This window comes from Ammospiza nelsoni, chromosome 21, assembly GCF_027579445.1.
Source record: "Ammospiza nelsoni isolate bAmmNel1 chromosome 21, bAmmNel1.pri, whole genome shotgun sequence".
Classification (NCBI taxonomy): domain Eukaryota; kingdom Metazoa; phylum Chordata; class Aves; order Passeriformes; family Passerellidae; genus Ammospiza; species Ammospiza nelsoni.
In genome coordinates, this window is record NC_080653.1 from 9,516,857 (window position 1) to 9,536,592 (window position 19,736).

Here is a 19,736-nt window from a genome sequence, read left to right on the forward strand (position 1 = left end):
TTATACTTTTTAAAAAAACAAAAAAATTCAAATGGAATAAATTATTCATGAAGCCTTGATTGTGCTGTGGGTTTATTGAGGGGGCGGGCAGGGCGGTGCCCCTCAGCCTTTCCCGCCTCTCCCTTTCCGCCCCTCAGCCCTCCCCGCCCCTCGGCCCTCCCGCCGTGACGTCACTTCCCGCTTCCCCCGGTAGTGGCGGCGGCGGCGGGTGGGCGCGGGGGCCGTGAGGGAGCCGCTGCCGCCGCCATGTCCGAGTGCTCGGCGCTGCAGTTCGTGAGCCCCTACGCCTTCGAGGCGATGCAGAAGGTGGATGTGGTGCGCCTGGCCGCGCTGAGCGACCCCGAGCTGCGGCTGCTGCTGCCCTGCCTCGTGCGCATGGCGCTGTGCGCGCCCGCCGACCAGAGCCAGAGCTGGGCGCAGGACAAGAAACTGATCCTGCGGCTGCTCTCGGGGGTCGAGGCGGTCAATTCCATCGTGGCGCTGCTCTCCGTGGACTTCCACGCGCTGGAGCAGGACGCCAGCAAGGAGCAGCAGCTCCGGTAAGGCGGAGAGCGGGGATCTGTGACGGAAGGGCTGTGTGGCTGTTCCAGCTGTTGCAGCGCCGGACGGACCCGGCCATTCGTGTCCCTCGATGCTCTCTAGGAAAGCTCCGGGGTTTGTTGTGTGTGCTGGGATCTGCGGAGGTGTGGGAGGCACTGGGGGAGCTGCCCCGGCAGGGGAGGGCTGGGATGGCTCTGTGGGATGAAGGGACAGCTCAGATGGATGCGCTCTCCTGACTCTCTGTGCTGCTGGGGAATAGAAGCACTTGAAACTTCGATAATGTACTGAATTAGCTGTCTTGTACTGCAATTACAACAGTCTTTAAAGGATAGAAGAGATCCCTAGGGAACTGGTGCATCCTTTAACCAGAAGCATTTCTGTCTTTGCGGAAACGTTTAACACTTGTTGTTTTGAATTGTGTGCCAGGCACAAGCTGGGAGGTGGCAGTGGGGAAAGCATCTTGGTGTCACAGCTGCAGCACGGGCTGACGCTGGAATTTGAGCACAGTGATTCTCCTCGGCGGCTCCGGCTGGTGCTCAGCGAGTTGCTGGCCATTATGAACAAGGTGAACTTCCCCATAGGTGGATATTTGTGAGATTTAGGTTCCTCTCTGGAATGGCTGACACACTGGTGTGCTTCTGGTGCTGCTGCTTCTTCTCCAGTCCTTACATGCTGTATCAAGATTCAGTCTCAGTCTGATTGAACAGTGGCTTGTGCTTAAACTCTTTGTGACTTCCTAAGGAAGTCTTTGCTGATGTTAGAGAGACTCTATAATACAGAGATCTGTACTCACGCATAATGTGATTTGGCGATCTGTCAGTGCAGAAATAATTTGGAAATGAAGTGCTGACTTTTCTCCATCCCATTCTTTGCCCCTACTGCAGTGTGGTATTAACCATCATGTTTCTCTTCCCCCACTTCCTTCTCACCAAACATTTTGTTTTCCTTGGGTAAACTTAGAATGTCAGTGGGCTGTTTTTCTTTCTTCTGAAAAGAAGCAATGGTACCATCTGTGTTGAAGTATTTCCAGTAGTAAATATTTCTTATTCTACAAACGTTTCCTACTTGTTCTGTGTTGATAACTTTATGGCTTTGGCAGTTTTTAACCTACTAAAGATGCTGAATTTAAAACAGATTTAGACAAATTGCTCCATAAAACCTGTTCACTGATGATAAATGTTCTCTTGCAGGTGTCAGAATCAAATGGTGAATTTTTCCTCAAATCTTCTGAGCTCTTTGAGAGTCCTGTTTACCTGGAGGAGGCAGCAGATGTTCTCTGCATTTTGCAAGCAGGTGTGTTTCTGTGCTTATGGTGTTTTCTGACCTCTCACAAATGTAACAAAGCAATTTCGGAGCTGCTGTGGCAGATGTAAGGTTAATGTAAGCTCTTGGAAACAGGGTTTTTGTTTCCCAGTGAAACATTGTGACCTTCAGCACCCTCTTTCCATGCAGAGCTGCCATCACTGTTGCCAATAGTGGATGTGGCTGAGGCTCTGCTGCATGTTAAGAACGGAGCCTGGTTCCTTTGCCTGCTGGTGGCCAATGTCCCTGACAGTTTCAATGAGGGTGAGTTACAGCTTCTCCTCCAGCTTTTGAAGTGATTTCTAACAGTGTGGATAATTCTGGGCTAAACCATGAGTTGTACAGATTTGAATGCTGGGTGCTGCCACCAGGGCATGTTCAGTCCCATTTTTTGCAGGCCAAAAATGCTGTCTGTCACAGACATCTTTTATGAAAAATTCTTTTCCTTAGGATTTTTTTCTCCTGAGAAGCCTCAAAAACAAAATCTAAACAATGTTTATCTGCTGCTGTGGAATGCAACAGGTGCATCTGTGATTGCTCTCATGTGGTTGTTTCTAATTAATGGCCAATCACAATCAGCTGGCTTGGACTCTGTCTGAGACACAAGTTTTTGTTACTCATTCTTTCTTATTCTATTCTTAGCTAGCCTTCTGATGAAATCCTTTCTTCTATTCTTTTAGTATAGTTTTAATGTAATATATATCATAAAATAATAAATCAGCTTCTGAAACATGGAGTCAGATTCTCATCTCTTCCCTCATCCTCAGACCCCTGGGAACACGGTCACATTTCACAGCTTTTCATCTGTAGGTCCCTGTTAAAAAGGCTGATTGGGCAGGGGCTGAGAACCTCCTCTCTCCCTGCTAACAGGGATTTAGATGCCACTGAGACAGGTGACAGTTTGAGTTGGGAAGGGCAGATTTCCTCAGAGGTGCTGTTGGCTTTTTAGTGTGCAGGGGTTTGATAAAGAACGGCGAGCGGCAGGACGAGGAGAGCGTCGGCGGCCGGCGCAGGACGGAGGCTCTGCGGCACCTGTGCAAGATGAACCCTTCCCAAGCCCTCAGGGTGCGGGGCATGGTGGTGAGTCTCTCATCAGAATCCCAAAAACCTTCCTGAAGCTTCCAACCCAGCAAAGATGACTGAGCCTGGGTGTTTTATCAGGTGGAGGAGTGTCACCTGCCAGGTCTTGGTGTGGCTCTGACCTTGGATCACACCAAGAGCGAATCCTCAGATGATGGAGTGAGTGACCTGGTGTGTTTTGTGAGTGGTTTGCTGCTTGGAACAAATGCAAAGGTTCGGACGTGGTTTGGAACTTTCATCCGAAATGGACAACAAGTAAGAAAATCTTTGAGTATTCTGCTTTTAAAGAAATATTCTTGTATCTTGATGTAACTCATCTGGACATGTGCTGCAGATTTGTCTGAATGCACAGAAATCCTGTTGTATGTCTTGGAGAAACCTTTACAGGGCAATCTCCGCTTATGAGGCTCTCCATAAATAATGTCCCTGAAGGCAGCAGCTATTTGGTTGTTCCCCTGAGAGGTTTTTAGGCCTGGAAACCAGGGAATTGTAAGGTCGTAATATTTGCCTGATAAAAATGTTCATTCTCAGTGTTCACAGTGGGAAGATGCTCAGGTGACATAGCTAAAGCTCAGAACTGAAAACTGTATTTAAAAAAAATAACCCTCTTCCTTTGACTATGAAAACTCTTACATAACACATTGTTTGTTGGGCTGAATTTGACATTGTCCTCATCTCTTAACCTCTCACACAGAGAAAAAGAGATAACATCAGCTCTGTGCTGTGGCAGATGAGGAGGCAGCTGCTGCTGGAGCTGATGGGGATCCTGCCCACGGTGCGCAGCACGCACATCGTGGAGGAGGCGGAGGCCGACACGGAGCCCAACGTGTCCGTGTACTCGGGGCTCAAGGAGGAGCACGTGGTGAAGGCCAGCGCCCTGCTGCGCCTCTACTGTGCCCTCATGGGCATTGCTGGCCTCAAGTAAGGAGCCTTGGCATGCTCTGGGGTTTTGTTCATGTCATGGCTGTGAGGGCTTTGGGCTTTCTGTCATAATGCCGCTGTGTCCTCAAAACTTGTGACAGCACTCACCAATTTCTCTGTTGCTGCAAAATCACTTCTGCAGACTTGTTAAGAGAACACTAAGCCCACATGGCTGGGGCAGTGTAGAGTTATCAGCTGTTTTCTCTTCTAGCAACATACATCGCAAGGCTTTTGAATTTATTCCTTTGCTTTCACTTTTTAGAGAGTTTTGATGTAGCATCTTTATGCATTGTTAGTTTTAATTTAAGTAGTTTGTACCAGTAGACAAGATTATATCCTGGGGAAGTTTCCTCACTGTTGTCTCATAACAGAGATTTTTATCTCTTTTAAGTTCAGAGCAAATTACCACCTTGACAGATTGAATAGCAGGGAAAATAGAATTTTAACCATTGTGTGAGACTGGGAATCTCTTCGCTGTTCAGTGCCCAGCTTTGTTTTGTTCTGTGTCCTGCCCAGGCCCACGGATGAGGAGGCTGAGCAGCTCCTGCAGCTGATGACGAGCCGCCCTCCCGCCACCCCGGCCGGTGTGCGCTTCGTGTCCCTGTCCTTCTGCATGCTCCTGGCCTTCTCCACGCTGGTCAGGTACTGTCAGTGCAGCGGGAGCTTTGCAAGATGTCACTGGTTTAGCACCAGAGCTGCACATTCCCCCTAATGCTTTATAAAATCTCTGTATGTTGATTTTTCTCACCCTGTGGGTGGTGAATGGATATTTCACTCTTGTTTTATACCAAGTCTTTTCAGAGGTGAGCATTAGCATGAGCTTAGTGTGAGTGGTTCTTTGAAGGCTGAAGTAGGCCTGACTTGTTCACTTTTCCATGGAACAGGTTCATGGCTAAGTTCCTTAGAGAGAAGCAGTGCAGATAATTCAGGGTGTAGCTTTCTCTTGGGTGCATTCCAGAAAGGAAGTTGCCTGACAGTTGGACTGACCTTTGTGCCAAATATCACTTCTTATCAGCACTTGGATGCTGAAGTGAAAGTGACAAAAAGTCTCCTGGTGTAAGGTTCCTCAAACTGTACAAACAGTACAGTTCCTGTACTTGCAGGTACTACCACTACCTGCAAGTGATAGTAAAACTGGCACTGGTTTTCTGGGAAAAGGATCTATTATGGATTTTCTTTCTGCAGCACCCCAGAGCAGGAGCAGCTCATGGTGATGTGGCTCAGCTGGATGATAAAGGAAGAAGCCTACTTTGAAAGGTGAGAGCAGGCTGGATTTCTTTTAGTGATTCCAGTAATCTCACATTTATTTATGTCCTGTTTACTTACGTCCTGTATTTCCTCCTCTTTGTTCTCATCAGCATTTCTGGTGTGTCTGCTTCCTTTGGAGAGATGCTGCTCTTGGTAGCCATGTACTTCCACAGCAACCAGCTCAGTGCCATCATTGATTTGGTCTGCTCCACCCTGGGAATGAAGGTAAATCCTGAACTATTTCTAACCCATACATTTGTCTGTTAAAATCAGATTTTTTACTGGGTTTTGATAGTTTGGTATTTACTTTTGATATAAAAAACTTTGGTTTTGCTAATATACCTAAAGTAAATATAACCTGAAAAATGAGTTAATTAATCTGGAAGAACACTCAGATGTGCATAGCTCTTGATACAGAGGAACATGGTGATAAAAGAATCTTCAAAAAGTGATGTCGTGTTGAAATCATTATTCCCGAGAAATGAACTTTTTAGAAGACTGACTGAAGTGTTTTCCAAATTGAGCTGCAAAGTTTTTATTTTAAATGGTTAAAAGAAAAATCTATACTTGTAAAAATTAATTTCAGTAAATTACTAAAGGGGATTTGCCAACAATTCACTATTGTGAAAGAATGTCTCACCAGATGTAAAAGCTGGGGAGGGAGATTTTAGGACAAGGAAGACATTGGGTGGTTAACTTGTGACATTGGAAAATATTTCTGTTTGATATTTGAAACAGATATGATTTGACTGGGATACCAGGAAAACCAAGTTTTAAAAGGCTAAAAGTTAACAGTAGTTATAAGTAAGATAGAACTTGCAATTCTAAGTACTTCATCTGAATTTCAGATTGTTATTAAGCCCAGCTCACTGAGCAGAATGAAGACAATCTTCACACAGGAGATTTTCACTGAACAGGTATTTTCAACCTAGGGATTTTTTTTCCTCCTTTGCCCTTTCCTTTCCCTTTGGGGTATTCCCCCAAAATAAGGAGATGCCAGTCAGGGCTGTGTGACTCGGTCACCTTGTGCTGAGTGGTTTTTGTGCTCTCTGTCTCTCCCTGCAGGTGGTCACAGCCCATGCTGTCCGTGTGCCTGTGACAGGCAGCCTCAGTGCCAACATCACTGGCTTTTTGCCCATCCACTGCATTTACCAGCTCCTAAAGAGCCGTTCCTTCACCAAGCACAAAGTGTCCATTAAGGTACCACCTTTGCCTTGTACCACCTTCTGTTCATAATTCTGAGTGCTGATGAGGTTTTGCAGGCTGGTTGACTTAGAGGAGCAGAATTCTTGATGAATCTTGTACCTTCCTATCATGTAATTTAAGAATGAACTGTGTTTTAGAGTTGGGTGCTCATTTTTAGCTCTGCAATCCAGAGACCACTGCTTAAAGAAGTTAAAAGCAATAAATCTCTCTCCCCCATCTGTGTTTAATCATTGTCAGAATGATTTTCCAGCCAGGACAAGTTCTATTTGTGAATCAGGGTCTAGGACACAGAGTTTATGACCAGTTCAGAACTGGTTTTACACTTTCCAAAGTCAAAGGCTCTGCTCAGCCATGGGCTGTTCTCTTGCAGGACTGGATCTACCGGCAGCTCTGTGAAACCACCACCCCCCTGCACCCTCAGCTGCTGCCCCTCATTGATGTCTACATCAACTCCATCCTCACTCCTGCATCTAAATCCAACCCAGAGGCCACCAACCAGCCTGTCACAGAGCAGGAGATCCTCAATGTTTTCCAAGGACTCTCTGGGGTAATCATCTTGTTTGGATTTTTTCTTGTACTTTATGGGGACGTGGTTTGTGTTAAGTTGCTTCACTTTTTACTTTCACTGCCTGTAAACTCCCTCCTGCTACTGTGACAATCATATATTTTGAAGTGACTCTTGTTACTCAGATATTCACCATATTTGTGGGTAAATCCAGATTTTTCTTGCCAAGAATCAGGAATGCCACCTGACCTTTGTGTGTGGTTTATGTGCAGGGAGAAAATGCTCGTTCCACGCAGCGCTTCAGCATCACCACACAGCTGCTCGTGCTCTACTATGTCCTGTCCTATGAGGAGGCACTGCTGGCCAACACAAAGATCCTGGGTAAATGTGGGAGCATCAGGGAGAGACAGATTAACAGAAAATTAGGTGCAAAGAGGGGAATAATTCATGCTGCTGTCAGATTCAAGCACAACATAGAAAGTTCAGGTGTTTGTAGTAAATAAAACATTGCTGTAGAGATTCAGGACATAAAGTTCCTGCTAGAACTCTCTAGTGGAGTCATTTGTTTTACACATTAAGAGAGGTCCAAGCTGAGTTACTAGAAGTGTTTATGAGCATCTAAGGAATGCAGTAACAATTAACAAAGACTTCATAATTATTTGAGATCTTCATTTATTCACGTGTCATCAAACGTGCAGTTTCTTTGGGTGGACAATTTTATAGTTGGTAATACTTAATGATCCCATTTTTACCTTTGAAGTGAAGACTTTAAACCAGTTCTAAAAGACCTTTGTGTATTTTATTGATGAAATTAAACTTTAGTGAAAATTCAGTGTTTGTACCTGGTGTGTGTTTTTACCAGCCCTTTTTGAGGTGCAAAACTTCCAGTATTCTCCAGTCTTTTTTCTTCATGTCTGAAGTACCATGAAATCAATTGCAGTTATTTGATATTTTCTCAAATTTACCTGGATAATATAGAGACAAGTTTTCATTATTAATCCAGTTGGGGATAGAATTGTTTTTAGCTGTAACTGCTCCATGTGGTTTCTTGTCCTGTTCCCTTGTAGCTGCAATGCAGAGAAAACCCAAGTCCTACTCCTCAGCACTGATGGATCAGATTCCAATCAAGTACCTCATCCGGCAGGCACAGGGGCTGCAGCAGGAGCTGGGAGGTAAAAACGTGTCTGAAGGTCTAAGGTGCATGGAAAGGAAGGCTGAGTGCCCTCAGCTCAGTGGCTGTTGCTTTTTTCATAGCTTGCTTTCCTTTCTCTTGCTTTTAAAATCGGTCAGGAGTAGCTACTGAGATTGCAGAGGTGTTTGAAGAGTCACAGTGACAGTGTGAGGAAAGCAGTTCTTTTAGAGTAGATCTTACCTCCCTAGGACAGGTTTTAAGGTGGGAATTACCTGACAATGTTGAATATTCCAGGCTGTATTTAGGAGTTATTTTCCAAAGGGTAACTTTTCCTCTCTGTTGGAGTATCAGGCTGTGAGCGTGCACCTCACTGAGCTGCAGCCCAGCCGTTCAGTTCAGGGCTTGAAATAAACGGCACAGATGTGTTCAGGTACAGATGCAGCTGCTCAAATCTGAGCTGTGAATGTCCCTGATGTCCCCAAGGGTTGCACTCTGCCCTGCTGAGGCTCCTGGCCACCAACTACCCCCACCTGTGCATTGTGGATGACTGGATCTGCGAGGAGCAGATCACCGGCACCGACGCCCTGCTCAGGAGGATGCTCCTCACCAACATGGCCAAGAACCACTCTCCCAAACAGCTCCAGGAAGGTAAGGAGCTTCATTCCATTCCAAGTAAATTCCTTCCAAATGGATTGGAGTATAGTTGATTTGGGAATGTGTGATTAAACTGCATTTGTATAACCAAAATGCTTCAAATGGCAGAAGTCGTGTTTTACCCAGATCCTGTTATTTCTGTTTTCCAGCCTTTTCCATGCTGCCTGGGAATCACACCCAGCTGATGCAGATCCTGGAACATCTGACCCTTCTCTCAGCTGGAGAATTGATCCCCTATGCAGAGGTGTTGACCTCAAACATGAATCTTCTGCTGGAAGCTGGAGTCCCTCGGGGGATTCTGCAGGCTGTCAATAAACTCTGGATGGTTCTCAACACTGTCATGCCCAGGAGGTATCAAGGCTCAAAATACTGTTTGGTTTCTTAGGGCACAGAGGTGGGAGGCCACTTTTTCTTTTAAAAATAACAACACAGTGCCTTTAGCTGGGAGGTTGGAGCTGTGATTGAATAGAATGTGTTGGAGCTGCATTTTTTTAGTTTGTTGATATTTTGAACCTTTGCATTTAAAAGGAAGGATTTGTTCTCAGGGGAAAGGAAGTCTTCAGTTTAAAATACAGGAGTATGGTTTTATAGTGTCCATTGTTTGTACTGAAATCCTGATGGAACAGGAACTCACTTTGGTTAGAAAATGCCTTTTTAAATGAAGTGGATACTCTGCTGCAGTGAAAAGTGCTGCAAGTCCAGGGAGAGTAAGTTAACTGTACCTTGGTTAAATTCAAGGGCTGTAAACGGAGTTTTTGCTACTTAGAAAAGTATGGCTGAGTGACGAAGTGCTTAGGGAATCCCTTTTCTCATACACATTTTCTATTTAAAAGAAAAAAATCATAAAAATATTCTCATTTTAGGTTGTGGGTGATGACTGTTAATGCCCTGCAGCCTTCAGCAAAACTGGTGAGGCAGCAGAAATACACCCAGAATGATCTGATGATTGACCCCCTGATTGTGCTCAGGTGTGACCAGAGAGTGCACAGGTGAGTCTGTGCTGCTGCACAGGGAATGCTTAACACAAAGGTGTCCAACAGGAAACTTCTGAGAGCTTTCAGCACTTCAGAACATCTTTTCAGACTAATCACAAACTAATCACCTGTGTTGTGTTAAACTTGGCCTGAGGACTGTGGGGCTGGGCCTGCTGTTCCAGCATTTCATCCTGTCCAGCTGTGTTTTCAAAACTTTGGGATTTGCATGTGGCTCATCCATTTTGGATTTAGGTGTGGGAATTTGTGGTGAAGAGGCTTTGCAGAGTGTTGGAAATGCTGCTGGTACATGGTGGTGGGTGAGGTGTAGCTGTAACACCCTCCCAGCTCCTGTGCCTGTGGTTATTCCATATTTTGGGCAGCAGTTTCTGCCTGTGGGTGCTGCTGTGGATGTGACAGAGGCAGATTTGCTTCATTTCCCAAGGGAATCTTTGCACTACTTGGAAATTGTTCCCCCAGCTGTCAGTGGTGCCAGAGGAGGAGCTGAGGTGCCACAGCCTTTGGGATACTTTTAATTTGTTCGTGGTACTGAAAAATCTTTGTTTTGCTGTGTTCCCATGTCAGGAGCCCTCCTCTGATGGATATCATTTTGCACATGTTGAATGGATATCTTCTTGCTTCCAAAGCTTACCTTAATGCTCACCTGAAGGAAACAGCAGAGCAGGACATGAGGCCATCCCAAAACAATCCAATGGGTCCAGAGGCCCCAGAAGTTACAAGGGAAGAGTTAAAAAATGCTTTGCTTGCTGCTCAGGTAAGAGGGAAGAAATGGATAATTCCATGATGTGAGGAAAAAGTGATGAGAGAGAAATGCAGAAACAGGAAATTAAAAAATGAGGCCTTTTAAATTATTTTATTTTACCAACTTCTGTTACCACGGAAAAGAAGACAGCCTTTGTATTCAGATGGTTTAATATTTTCTTTTTTCTGGTCTGAAGCAATGTGCTGATTTACTGCTTTGATAGTGGTTGTTTGTCAGTACAGATGAGTTCTGCTCACCAGCCCTTTTGCCTCGATGCTTGTGTGATCCAGAGGCTGTTTGTGATTGGATTTGGAGCAGTGAGACAGCAATAAATGGAAATTCTTGAGTAATCCTGTTCCACAGACATCCCTTCTTCCCTGGAAGAATGTCACATAGGGAGTTCCCCTTATAATACTATTTTTGAGTTAGCAGGAAGTTTTATATTTAAATTATCAGGGTGATGAATATTGTGAACTCCGTGGCTCTGTGCATATTTTGGCTGCTCTGGATGCTTTAAGGGACCACTGGGTATTTATTTTGAAGCAACATGAGATTCCACTGAATTTACTCTTTTCATCTGTGATTATGATATTTTGTTAGATTTAGCCTTTATTTTTCTTTCCATCTTGATTGAGATAAACTGTTGAAGTTTTTAAAATATTCTACAGGATTTGTGGTTCTTGAGCTGAGTCATTTTCATTCTGTACTTTAAAAAATCCATAGGTAGAAATCCCAAGTACATGACAATCTTCCATTTCTTAAATTCTCTTTGTTTTGTGTTTGATTTGTTTTTATTTCACTTTTTTAAGCATCATCTTTGGCTTTTCTCCCCAGGACAGTGCTGCTGTGCAGATCCTCCTGGAGATCTGCTTGCCTACAGAAGAGGAGAAGGGGCAGAGCAGCAGAGCCCAGGGTTTGCTGAGGGATGTGCAGAGCCCCCCGAGCCCTCAGGGGGCTGAGGCAGAGGAGGAGGAGGAGGAAGAGGAGGAGCAGAGCTTGCTGTGCAACCTGCGGGAGGTGCAGTGCCTGATCTGCTGCCTGCTGCACCAGATGTACATTGCTGACCCCAACATTGTCAAACTGGTGCATTTCCAGGTGTGCCTGCCCTGCCCAGGGTGGCAGAGCCAAGGGGGGAGCTCAGGGGCTGCTGGAGGTTCCTCAGCAATGATAATAATCCACTTTTGTCCTTCTGTCTGCTCCCGTTTGCACTTCCTCCCTGTTCCAGTGCCTGCTTTAGTGAGATCTCTCTTGTCTCTTGGTTTAGTGAGAAGGCAGCACCCAAACTCTGCCTGCTCCCCCCCTTTGTGCCTCTGCCCCTTTCAGTTTGTCCATCTACCCCAAGGAAAACTGCCCTTGTAATCACCATGTAATTACTCATTCCACATCTTTTGTGGGTTACTTTTTTCTGGCCTTGTTTTTAAATTAATATTCCCATTATTCAAAACTAATTTGGCTTCAAATGTAAACATCTCCTTATCTTTCCTTTTTGTTTGGGCACAGTTTATCTCTTTACAGTGGAAGGAGAAATGTTTGCCCTGCAAAAGCATCTGAGCCCCTTCAAAAAGAGAATGGAAGAGGGGGAAGATCAGTAATTTCTAAAATACAAATGTGTTTTTAATGCATATTAAGTTGCTCCTTGCCAGATGGCAGACTCTTTACAAGGAGTTAATTTGCCTTGACCTGGAACTGACTAAGTGATAAAAAAGTCATTATGGGGCAGTTGTGAAATGAGCAGGTTGAGGCTGATGGTGAAATTTGGAGCACAGGAAAGACACAGAAGGAAAAGGTCACTGCATTCTGCTTTCCTTTGGGGAGTGGGGGGAGAGCTTCTATAAAAATAAATCATTGAATATTGATGATAAAGAATTGATCCAGAGCCTGGGTTTGTACCCAGTCTGCCTCTTGTTCCTTGGCATTCCAGGCCTGCTGCAAACTCTAGACAAAAGGGAATTATAAATATATTAACTTTGAAACAAAGCATTAACTCAGGTGTAATTTAAATCTGACTTGAAGCAGAATTTTCAAACACACCTGTGGCACACTGCCACACCTCTTCATCCCACAGGGTTATCCATGTGAGCTCCTGGCACTGACAGTGGCTGGGATCCCATCCATGCACATCTGCCTGGATTTCATTCCTGAGCTCATTGCCCAGCCTGAGCTGGAAAAGCAGGTACTGGGAATCACTGTGGGATGCTGGCATGGGGGAGAATAAAACAGTCACTAAAAACATCCTGTTCTGACTTGCCTGGGATGTTCAGGGAATATTTGTAGCACTTTTACATTAAATTAAAGGCCTGGCATTGACGGTAACTGGAATTTGTTGGGTTAAAGATTCCCTGTTTCTGTATCAAACCAACTTTGTAGTTTATCTTATTTAATCCTTTCTAGTATTAACTTACCGCTGAGGTTAAAACTAGAGTGTGTCAACCTAAATATCTTCTGCAAGGGTTGTGTTGCCCATTGTGTGTTGCTTTATTGCTCATTATTGTTGGAGCAATAGTTCTAGGGGAGATTTTGAAGCACTGATTAATGTTAAATATGTGTGGGTTATTTTTCTTCATACCAGCAGAAAAATAACTATTGTTAAGGCTTCTTTGGTTTCCATTTCCTTCATGGTGAAAGAGGGAATATTTACTTACTGTTAAGTGTGGTGAAGAGCTTTGGTTAGAAGTTGTATAACCTCATTGTTTTTGTCTCCTTTGGCAGATCTTTGCCATCCAGCTGCTCTCCTACCTGTGCATCCAGTATGCCCTGCCCAAATCCCTCAGCGTGGCTCGCTTGGCCATCAACGTGATGGGGACTCTGCTCACAGGTACCACCCCAAAATCCACCTCTGGGGGGCCAGCAGGATTTCTCTGGGCTGAATGCAGTTTTCTCTAACTGCTATTATAAAAGTGACAATTCTTGATTGGATTTTATAATATTTATTTTTACTCCTGCACTTCCTCCTCCCTGGCAGTCCTGACCCAGTCCAAGCGTTACACGTTCTTCATGCCCACCCTGCCCTGCCTGGTGTCCTTCTGCCAGGCCTTTCCTCCCCTCTATGAGGACATCATGTCCCTGCTGATCCAGATTGGACAAGTTTGTGCCTCTGATGTTGCCACACAGACCCGAGACTTCGACCCCATCATCACCCGTAAGTCACAGACTCAGCACCCCAAAGGGCCTGGCACAGGGAGATGAGACAGAAATGTGGTGCTGCTGTGATAATTTACTTAATTACTGACTTAATTTACTTCATTATTTACTTAAATGTTGTGGTGTTGTGATAATTTACTTGTGGGGAGTTCTGGAAGGAATTTGAGATGGGATTTGTGAATTGGTTTTGATGGTGTGGTTTATTTTTTTGTCTTTGTTATAGGAAGGGTGAGTTCAGTTTATATCATTATTGTATGGTTTAAAAGGTCACAAGACCTTTAGTTACAAGGCTTTTTAAGGAGTTATTGATGAATAAAATATTGTTAATAAGGATATTTATGTTTTCGACTCAGTCTTTAAATATTTAGTCTTACGGACTCAGTGTAAGGTTTTTAGCTAATTATGATATATAAACTTAAGAGTTTATGCATTACAATAGATATATATCATATGCATTTTAAACTTGTTTATTTTTGTAACTACTTTTATTTTTTCTATATTTTAAACTTTAAAACTAAACTTTTTTTTACTTAGTTTAACATGGTTTTGCTGTAAACTATAAATTCTTATTCTTGCTTCTAGTACTTAATTTTGGAAGCTTTTTCTAAAGTTTCAGATCAAATCTTGTGTTTAATTCTAAACTTCAGCTTACAAACCTAAAGTTCTGAGGGTTCTCTGTGTTTCACATTTCATGGTGTCTCTGGAAATAACCAGAGCATGGGATGGTGCTGGCTCAGCTTTGCAATCTTCTATTTGTGTTATAGCTGGAAAGAGCAATCCTCAATATTTATCTTATTTTTCCTGCTGCATTTTCCAGGTCTCCAGCAGCTGAAGGAGAAGCCACACGATTTCTCAGGGTTCTGTAAAGATTCCTCCAGCAAAAGCTGCTCCAGGGACTCTGCAAGCCTGGACCCTGATGTGCAGCTGTGCCAGTGTGTGGAGAACACCATCATCGAAATCATCAACATGAGTGTCAGTGGCATTTAGGGAAAAAAACCCCAGGCAAGTTGTCCTGTAATTTTTCCCACTCTTTATGGTGCCTAAATTTGGAAAAAGCTGTGAAAGTGGGCTGAGGAGCTGGAGCAAAGTCCACAATTTTCATTCCTTGATTGAGTCACGGCTGAGGAGAAAATCTCTTCAACCGGATTTGGTGAGAACTTCTGAGGCTGAAGGGATCAGGGAATAATTTCCAGGGAAAAAGTGATTTTCAGGCTTGCTCAGCTCCTGAAGTGGCACAGCAACACACCTGGAAGGGTTTTAGAACACTGAAATATTTCTTTTGTTGGGCAAACAGCAAAATGATGGCTGAGAAAAATTGGAGATTGAAATTTGCCTGAGGTAAATGAGCTGCTGCTGCTGCTGCAGGGCCTTGCAGAGCAAGCTGGAATAAAATGCTCCAAGGAATACTTGAAAAAGTGGTGTCAAAAACCTGCACCTTCACACTGAGTTCTCAGAAAATGAGGAAATTTATTTCTGTGTCCAACTATTTGCAGAGCTTCAGTTCATGAAATCAGGAGCTTCATTCAAAGATCAACCAGGCTTCACTGAGGGTTTGAAACTGGTCTAAAAGTTTCTTAAAAAAAAAAGTGCTGATAGTAAAGATGAGCCATAGAAATGGGATTTTAAAGAATACAGCTCAGATGGTTTTGTGGTTTTTAACTTAAAAAAAAAAAAAGGTGAAAAAGACTTGAGGGAATGAGTGCAGAGCTGTCATCAGGGGAAGATTGAAAAGAGAAATGGAGGCTGAGGGTGGCTGTGCAGAGGGACAGCAGGGACAGGTTTCAGCTGTGCCAAAGCAATTCCAAGGCCAAATCCTTTCTGCTCCATGGGGTTGGTTGTTCTTTTGTGTGCAAGGCTGGAATTCCCTCATGGCAATGTGGGAAAGCCCCGTGGGTTTGTGCTCCAGGATTCCTGCTGTGACACCCCCGTCACCATCTGCCCACCGAGTGTATTTTTGTCATCTTTATGTAAATTATGTAAATAATTGAAATGTATGTATTTTTTTTCTCCTCGGTTCCAAGTGTAATTTTATATCCTGTAGTGGTATTTAAATAAAAAAATCCCCAAAAACAACAACAGCAGTATGACTGAAGTTCAAAGGGGTTTTCTGTTTTGCTTTTAAGTTTCCAGGTTCATCCCAAATTTCACCTGAGGGAAACAACTGACAAGAACAGGAGCTGTGTGTGGTAGTAATGAAAAAACACTGATTTTCCAAAATCTATTAATTTTTCCATGGTGCTTTCTGTGCACTCTGCTTAAAAGTATAATAATATAATATAATATAATATAATATAATATAATATAATATAATATAATATAATATAATATAATATAATATAATATAATATAATATAATATAATATAATATAATATAATATAATATAATATAATATAATATAATCAATAATTACAATAAATATTATATTAACAAATACAATAATAGTAATAATTAATAATGTAGTATGATAAATAATGATGATACCCAATAATAAAATGCAATGCTTCTAAAATATAAAACATGATAAATCTAGAACCGAAATAATATAATAATAAAATAATAAATATATTATTATTAATAATAATGATAAAGGCCAATAACAAGTATTTATGTATTTCACAAATAGCGCGGTTGCCTAGCAACGCCTACAACCCGGAAGCCAAGGAGGCGCCCTGTGATTGGCTGCCGGCGCGCAGAGGTGAAGGCGGGAGCGCGCCAGTGTACGCTGTCCTGATTGGCGGTTTGTTTGCCCTTTCCTGTCAGCTGATTGGCTGGGGCGGAGGCGGGAAGGACGGAGGCGCTGAGGGGCCGCAGGTGCGGGGCCGTGAGGGGCGCGGGGGAAGCGGCGGCGGCGCCTCCGCCTCGCCGAGCGCACAAAGGAAGCGAAGGCCCAGGTGCTGCTCTGTGGGCTGGGCTGGGGCGGCCCCACCGCTTCCTGAGCGCTCGGGCGGCAGAGCGGCTCTGCCCGGGTGGAGATGTCCCTGGGGGAGCCCCTGGTGGCTCTGGTCACGCCACGGAGGGGCCCTGCGGTGTCCCGGGCCCTCCCTTCCCCTCAGGGCCCGCTGAGTTCGGAGCTGTGCTTGTTTAAGCGAGTTCCCCTCCCGGAATGGTTGGGAAAAGCCTTGGAGCGAGGTTGCCTTTCCCTCTGGAACGAGGCGTTGGGTGTAAACTCAGGCGTCTTCTTTTGCTGGAATTGCTTTGTCCTATTGAGGAGCTCGGTGTTGAAACGGAATCGTGCCACGAGTTGGTGCTTTTTTGATGTATATGTTTAATTATTAAAAGCCAGATGAGTTAATTTATCCCAGAGAATCTGCCAGTTTAAAGTTGCTGTCTTCATCAGTGTTGAAAAAATATGAGAAAAAAACCCCCTGTATTGTTCAAAAATATTGTATCTTAAAGCCATTTATGCCTCTTCAATATTTTTAGTTCAATAATTTCACCTTTTTAATACAAACTGTCTGTCTTTATTATTCTGAGATATTCAAGGTAACAAACACAAATTAGTAAATTGAGGGATACTCCTTTTCCCCTGACGAATTCCTGCATTATTTGTGGAAGGAGGATGTTTTTAAGCATCTCATTTTTAAAGTCATTGTCCAGTTTTATTTTTCATTGTTATAAAATGTACAAGCTGCTTTATGTTTGTAGTTTATGACATCTTGCAGTTCAAGCTGATGGACCTCTAGAGTTAAAAACTGGCTGGTTTTAGTCACTTAATATTCTAAAATATTTTTCCTGCATGGATTTGGGTTCTATCTCCAGTCTAACAGAACCTGAAGTGCTGTGTGCAGCTCATGGTGTTTTTATTTATTTATTGTTTGCTAGCACTGAGTCACCAGCGCTGTGTTTGAATTGCAGTGTTGAAGCTGAAGCAGGCAGGAGGAGAGCTGGCCATGCCTTCTGAGGGGGCACAGTACACCATAGGGGGGGTGAAGATCCTGTTCCCCTGCAAGGCTTACCCCTCCCAGCTGGCCATGATGAACGCTGTGAGTACCCTTTGTCCTGGCATTTGCCACACTCAGAGCTTGTGTTTGCCAATATTTGGAGTTCCAGAATCTCTGCCAGCATTCAGAAAGGTGACACATGGAATTCAGAGCTTGTGGTATCTTGAATTCAGTGGTAACCACTCAGTGTTCTCTGTGCTGGGCAGTGTCTGAGCCATGGGTAGGGAATCTTGAAGTACATTTTGGATTTGGGAGCATTTATGCCCAGAAACAAGTTCCTTGTGCTCTAAGAATGTTTATGAGTATCCAGTTGTGCTGTAATTACAGTTATATACAAATGTTCAGGTTTATAGGGTGGGGAATGATTTAGTAAGCCTCATTATCTAAACAGAAGAATTATGTACAGTAATATTTCAAGAAGTTTCTATTTTTTAGGGGCACTTTTCTAAATGAATTATTGCATTTATATTTAAAGATTTTTTAAGAGTTTTCACCAGTGACAGGACAAGAGGGCACAGCCTTAGGATGTGCCAGGGAAAGTTTAGGCTGGACATTAGGCCATTATTGCTAAGATTAGCTAAACACATCTGCTTTGTTTTCTGTTAATTCTGTTTATTTTATTCCCCTTGAAGATTGTGAAAGGCTTGAATAACAGGCAGCACTGTTTGCTGGAGAGCCCCACAGGAAGTGGCAAAAGCTTGGCCTTACTTTGTTCTGCACTATCATGGCAGCAGGCTTTGTATGGTGAGTGTCAGAGTGTCTGCACAGCTTTTATTACAAAATATAAAATAATTAATTGGTTTCCATCAGCCCTTAAACATTTGGTTTCAGTCTGGGCCCACCACTGGCACCTTGCCTTAATGGCAGTGTGGAGCAGGAATGCTGAGCTGGGCTTAGATCCCAGAAGGGAATGGAGGAAAATCCTCATTGGGGTGTGTGGATTGATGGGAGGAGGGAGCTGTTTCCTTCCTGTGCTCTGCAGAGGTGACCACAGCTGGTTCAGCTGGACTGGCACTGAGCTGCCATCCTCATGGTGCTGTTAGTGACAGATAAATGACTTTGTCCCCCAGAGAAGTCAGTGCCAAGCTCGTCGTGTGACAAGGAGGACAGGAAGGCAGCGCCATCCCCCCCCTGTCACTGCAGGTGTCACTCCCAGGCCAGGAGCAGCGAGGCTGCAGCGAGTGGGACTCCCAGTGCTCCTTGTTCTGCCAATTGTCCTGAGCCAGGAACTTCCAGGAGACCTGGGAGCCCTCTGCCAAGCACAGGTAACCTCAGCTGTAGGCAGCTCAAATTCTGCTGCTTTAGGCCAGGGATGGTTTTTGACCATCACAGTGGCAGCCCTGGTTGTGCCCTGCATGAAATCTGTACAGTGCTTAATCTGTCTAGAAATTAACACTGTTTCCTACACCATATAATTTATAGCAATTCTAGCAGTTACTGTTCTGTAGTAGTTACATTTTAAAATGTTGCCCTTATTTAATGCATCCCTAGTAATGGACATCCATTTGATTTTGTTAATTACAGAATGTAAGGAAAATGAAACACTGGCTTCAAAGCTGTCTGCCAAAAAGAAGTTATCCCTTCATGCCAGTGAGAATGATGATTTCCAGGTGGACAGGAAGAGGATTCGTCCTTTAGAGACAGAGCAGCAGGTGAGCAGTGAAATCATCTGGGTGTAGCTCAGGCAAACTCTCAAATCCAGTTCATGTTATAGGGGAGGGTGTGGGGAATGAGTGAATCACATCACAGTCACAGTTTAGTGACAGGGTTTTGTTCATTTTTATTGGTATTTGTTACAAAGGAGTCCACTGTTGCACTAAATTGTTCATTGTACCCCGTCCTAAACCCTTTCACATTTAAGCAAGTAATATCCCCAAATACATTTATTCCCAGTTGATGGTGTTATGATTTCTGTAAGTTCTGTAACAGTGGGAAAGCAAAGCAGAAAAGCTCAGCAATAACTACAGATTCTTTATAATTAAAACTTTATAGCTTTCCTCAATGACCTGTGTGTGGCTGACTTGGTTAAACTGTTGATGCCCAGTTACTAAAGCAGACTCAGCTGAAACAAGAGCAGGGCTGCCAGTGTGAGCACATCCCTGTGCCCTGGGCATTTTCCCACTGGTGCTTTCCCCAGCAGGTGAGAAAACGTCACTGCCTTGCTAAAGGAGTGCAGCTGGTTGATGCTCTGGAAGTTTATCATCAGAAGAAAAATGGAGAGCTGATTGTTCACTCTGAAAAAAGCATGAAAACCACTACTTGTTCTCCCCAAACAGTGAGTAATTCAGAAATATCTTTTACACCAGAGTGTTAGTTCAAGAACAATTTAAA

The 19,736-nt window shown here is 43.8% G+C and overlaps 2 protein-coding genes across 2 annotated transcripts in view; both read left to right on the forward strand.

Annotated features, from left to right (window-relative positions):
* Positions 1 to 246: 246 nt before the first annotated feature.
* INTS2 (integrator complex subunit 2) lies at positions 247 to 15,539 on the forward strand. The gene is made up of 24 exons (XM_059487196.1): positions 247 to 539; positions 967 to 1,105; positions 1,731 to 1,833; positions 1,993 to 2,106; positions 2,792 to 2,922; positions 3,004 to 3,177; positions 3,617 to 3,843; positions 4,360 to 4,485; positions 5,029 to 5,100; positions 5,202 to 5,316; positions 5,940 to 6,008; positions 6,157 to 6,291; positions 6,668 to 6,844; positions 7,075 to 7,183; positions 7,870 to 7,974; positions 8,418 to 8,582; positions 8,738 to 8,939; positions 9,452 to 9,577; positions 10,145 to 10,334; positions 11,157 to 11,417; positions 12,388 to 12,495; positions 13,032 to 13,137; positions 13,285 to 13,461; positions 14,281 to 15,539. The coding sequence occupies exons 1-24, from the start codon at positions 247 to 249 to the stop codon at positions 14,448 to 14,450; spliced, it is 3,594 nt and encodes a 1,197-aa protein (XP_059343179.1). The 3' UTR covers positions 14,451 to 15,539.
* Positions 15,540 to 16,180: 641 nt separating this feature from the next.
* Positions 16,181 to 19,736, forward strand: part of BRIP1 (BRCA1 interacting helicase 1) — a 49,204-nt gene continuing 45,648 nt past the window's right edge. The window contains exons 1-6 of the mRNA XM_059486982.1: positions 16,181 to 16,201; positions 17,320 to 17,447; positions 18,038 to 18,149; positions 18,476 to 18,670; positions 18,930 to 19,057; positions 19,546 to 19,680. Of these exons, the coding sequence (XP_059342965.1) occupies positions 17,355 to 17,447; positions 18,038 to 18,149; positions 18,476 to 18,670; positions 18,930 to 19,057; positions 19,546 to 19,680 (663 nt within the window). The 5' untranslated portion in view covers positions 16,181 to 16,201; positions 17,320 to 17,354. The remainder of the gene's footprint in view (positions 16,202 to 17,319; positions 17,448 to 18,037; positions 18,150 to 18,475; positions 18,671 to 18,929; positions 19,058 to 19,545; positions 19,681 to 19,736) is intronic.

Bases quoted from the DNA above. Each gene is read 5' to 3' on its own strand.
- INTS2 (XM_059487196.1), top strand. From the start codon at position 247: ATGTCCGAGTGCTCGGCGCTGCAGTTCGTGAGCCCCTACGCCTTCGAG. The intron at 7,975-8,417 runs GTAAAAACGTGT...GATGTCCCCAAG, and splicing joins GCTGCAGCAGGAGCTGGGAG to GGTTGCACTCTGCCCTGCTG. The intron at 13,462-14,280 runs GTAAGTCACAGA...TGCATTTTCCAG, and splicing joins CTTCGACCCCATCATCACCC to GTCTCCAGCAGCTGAAGGAG.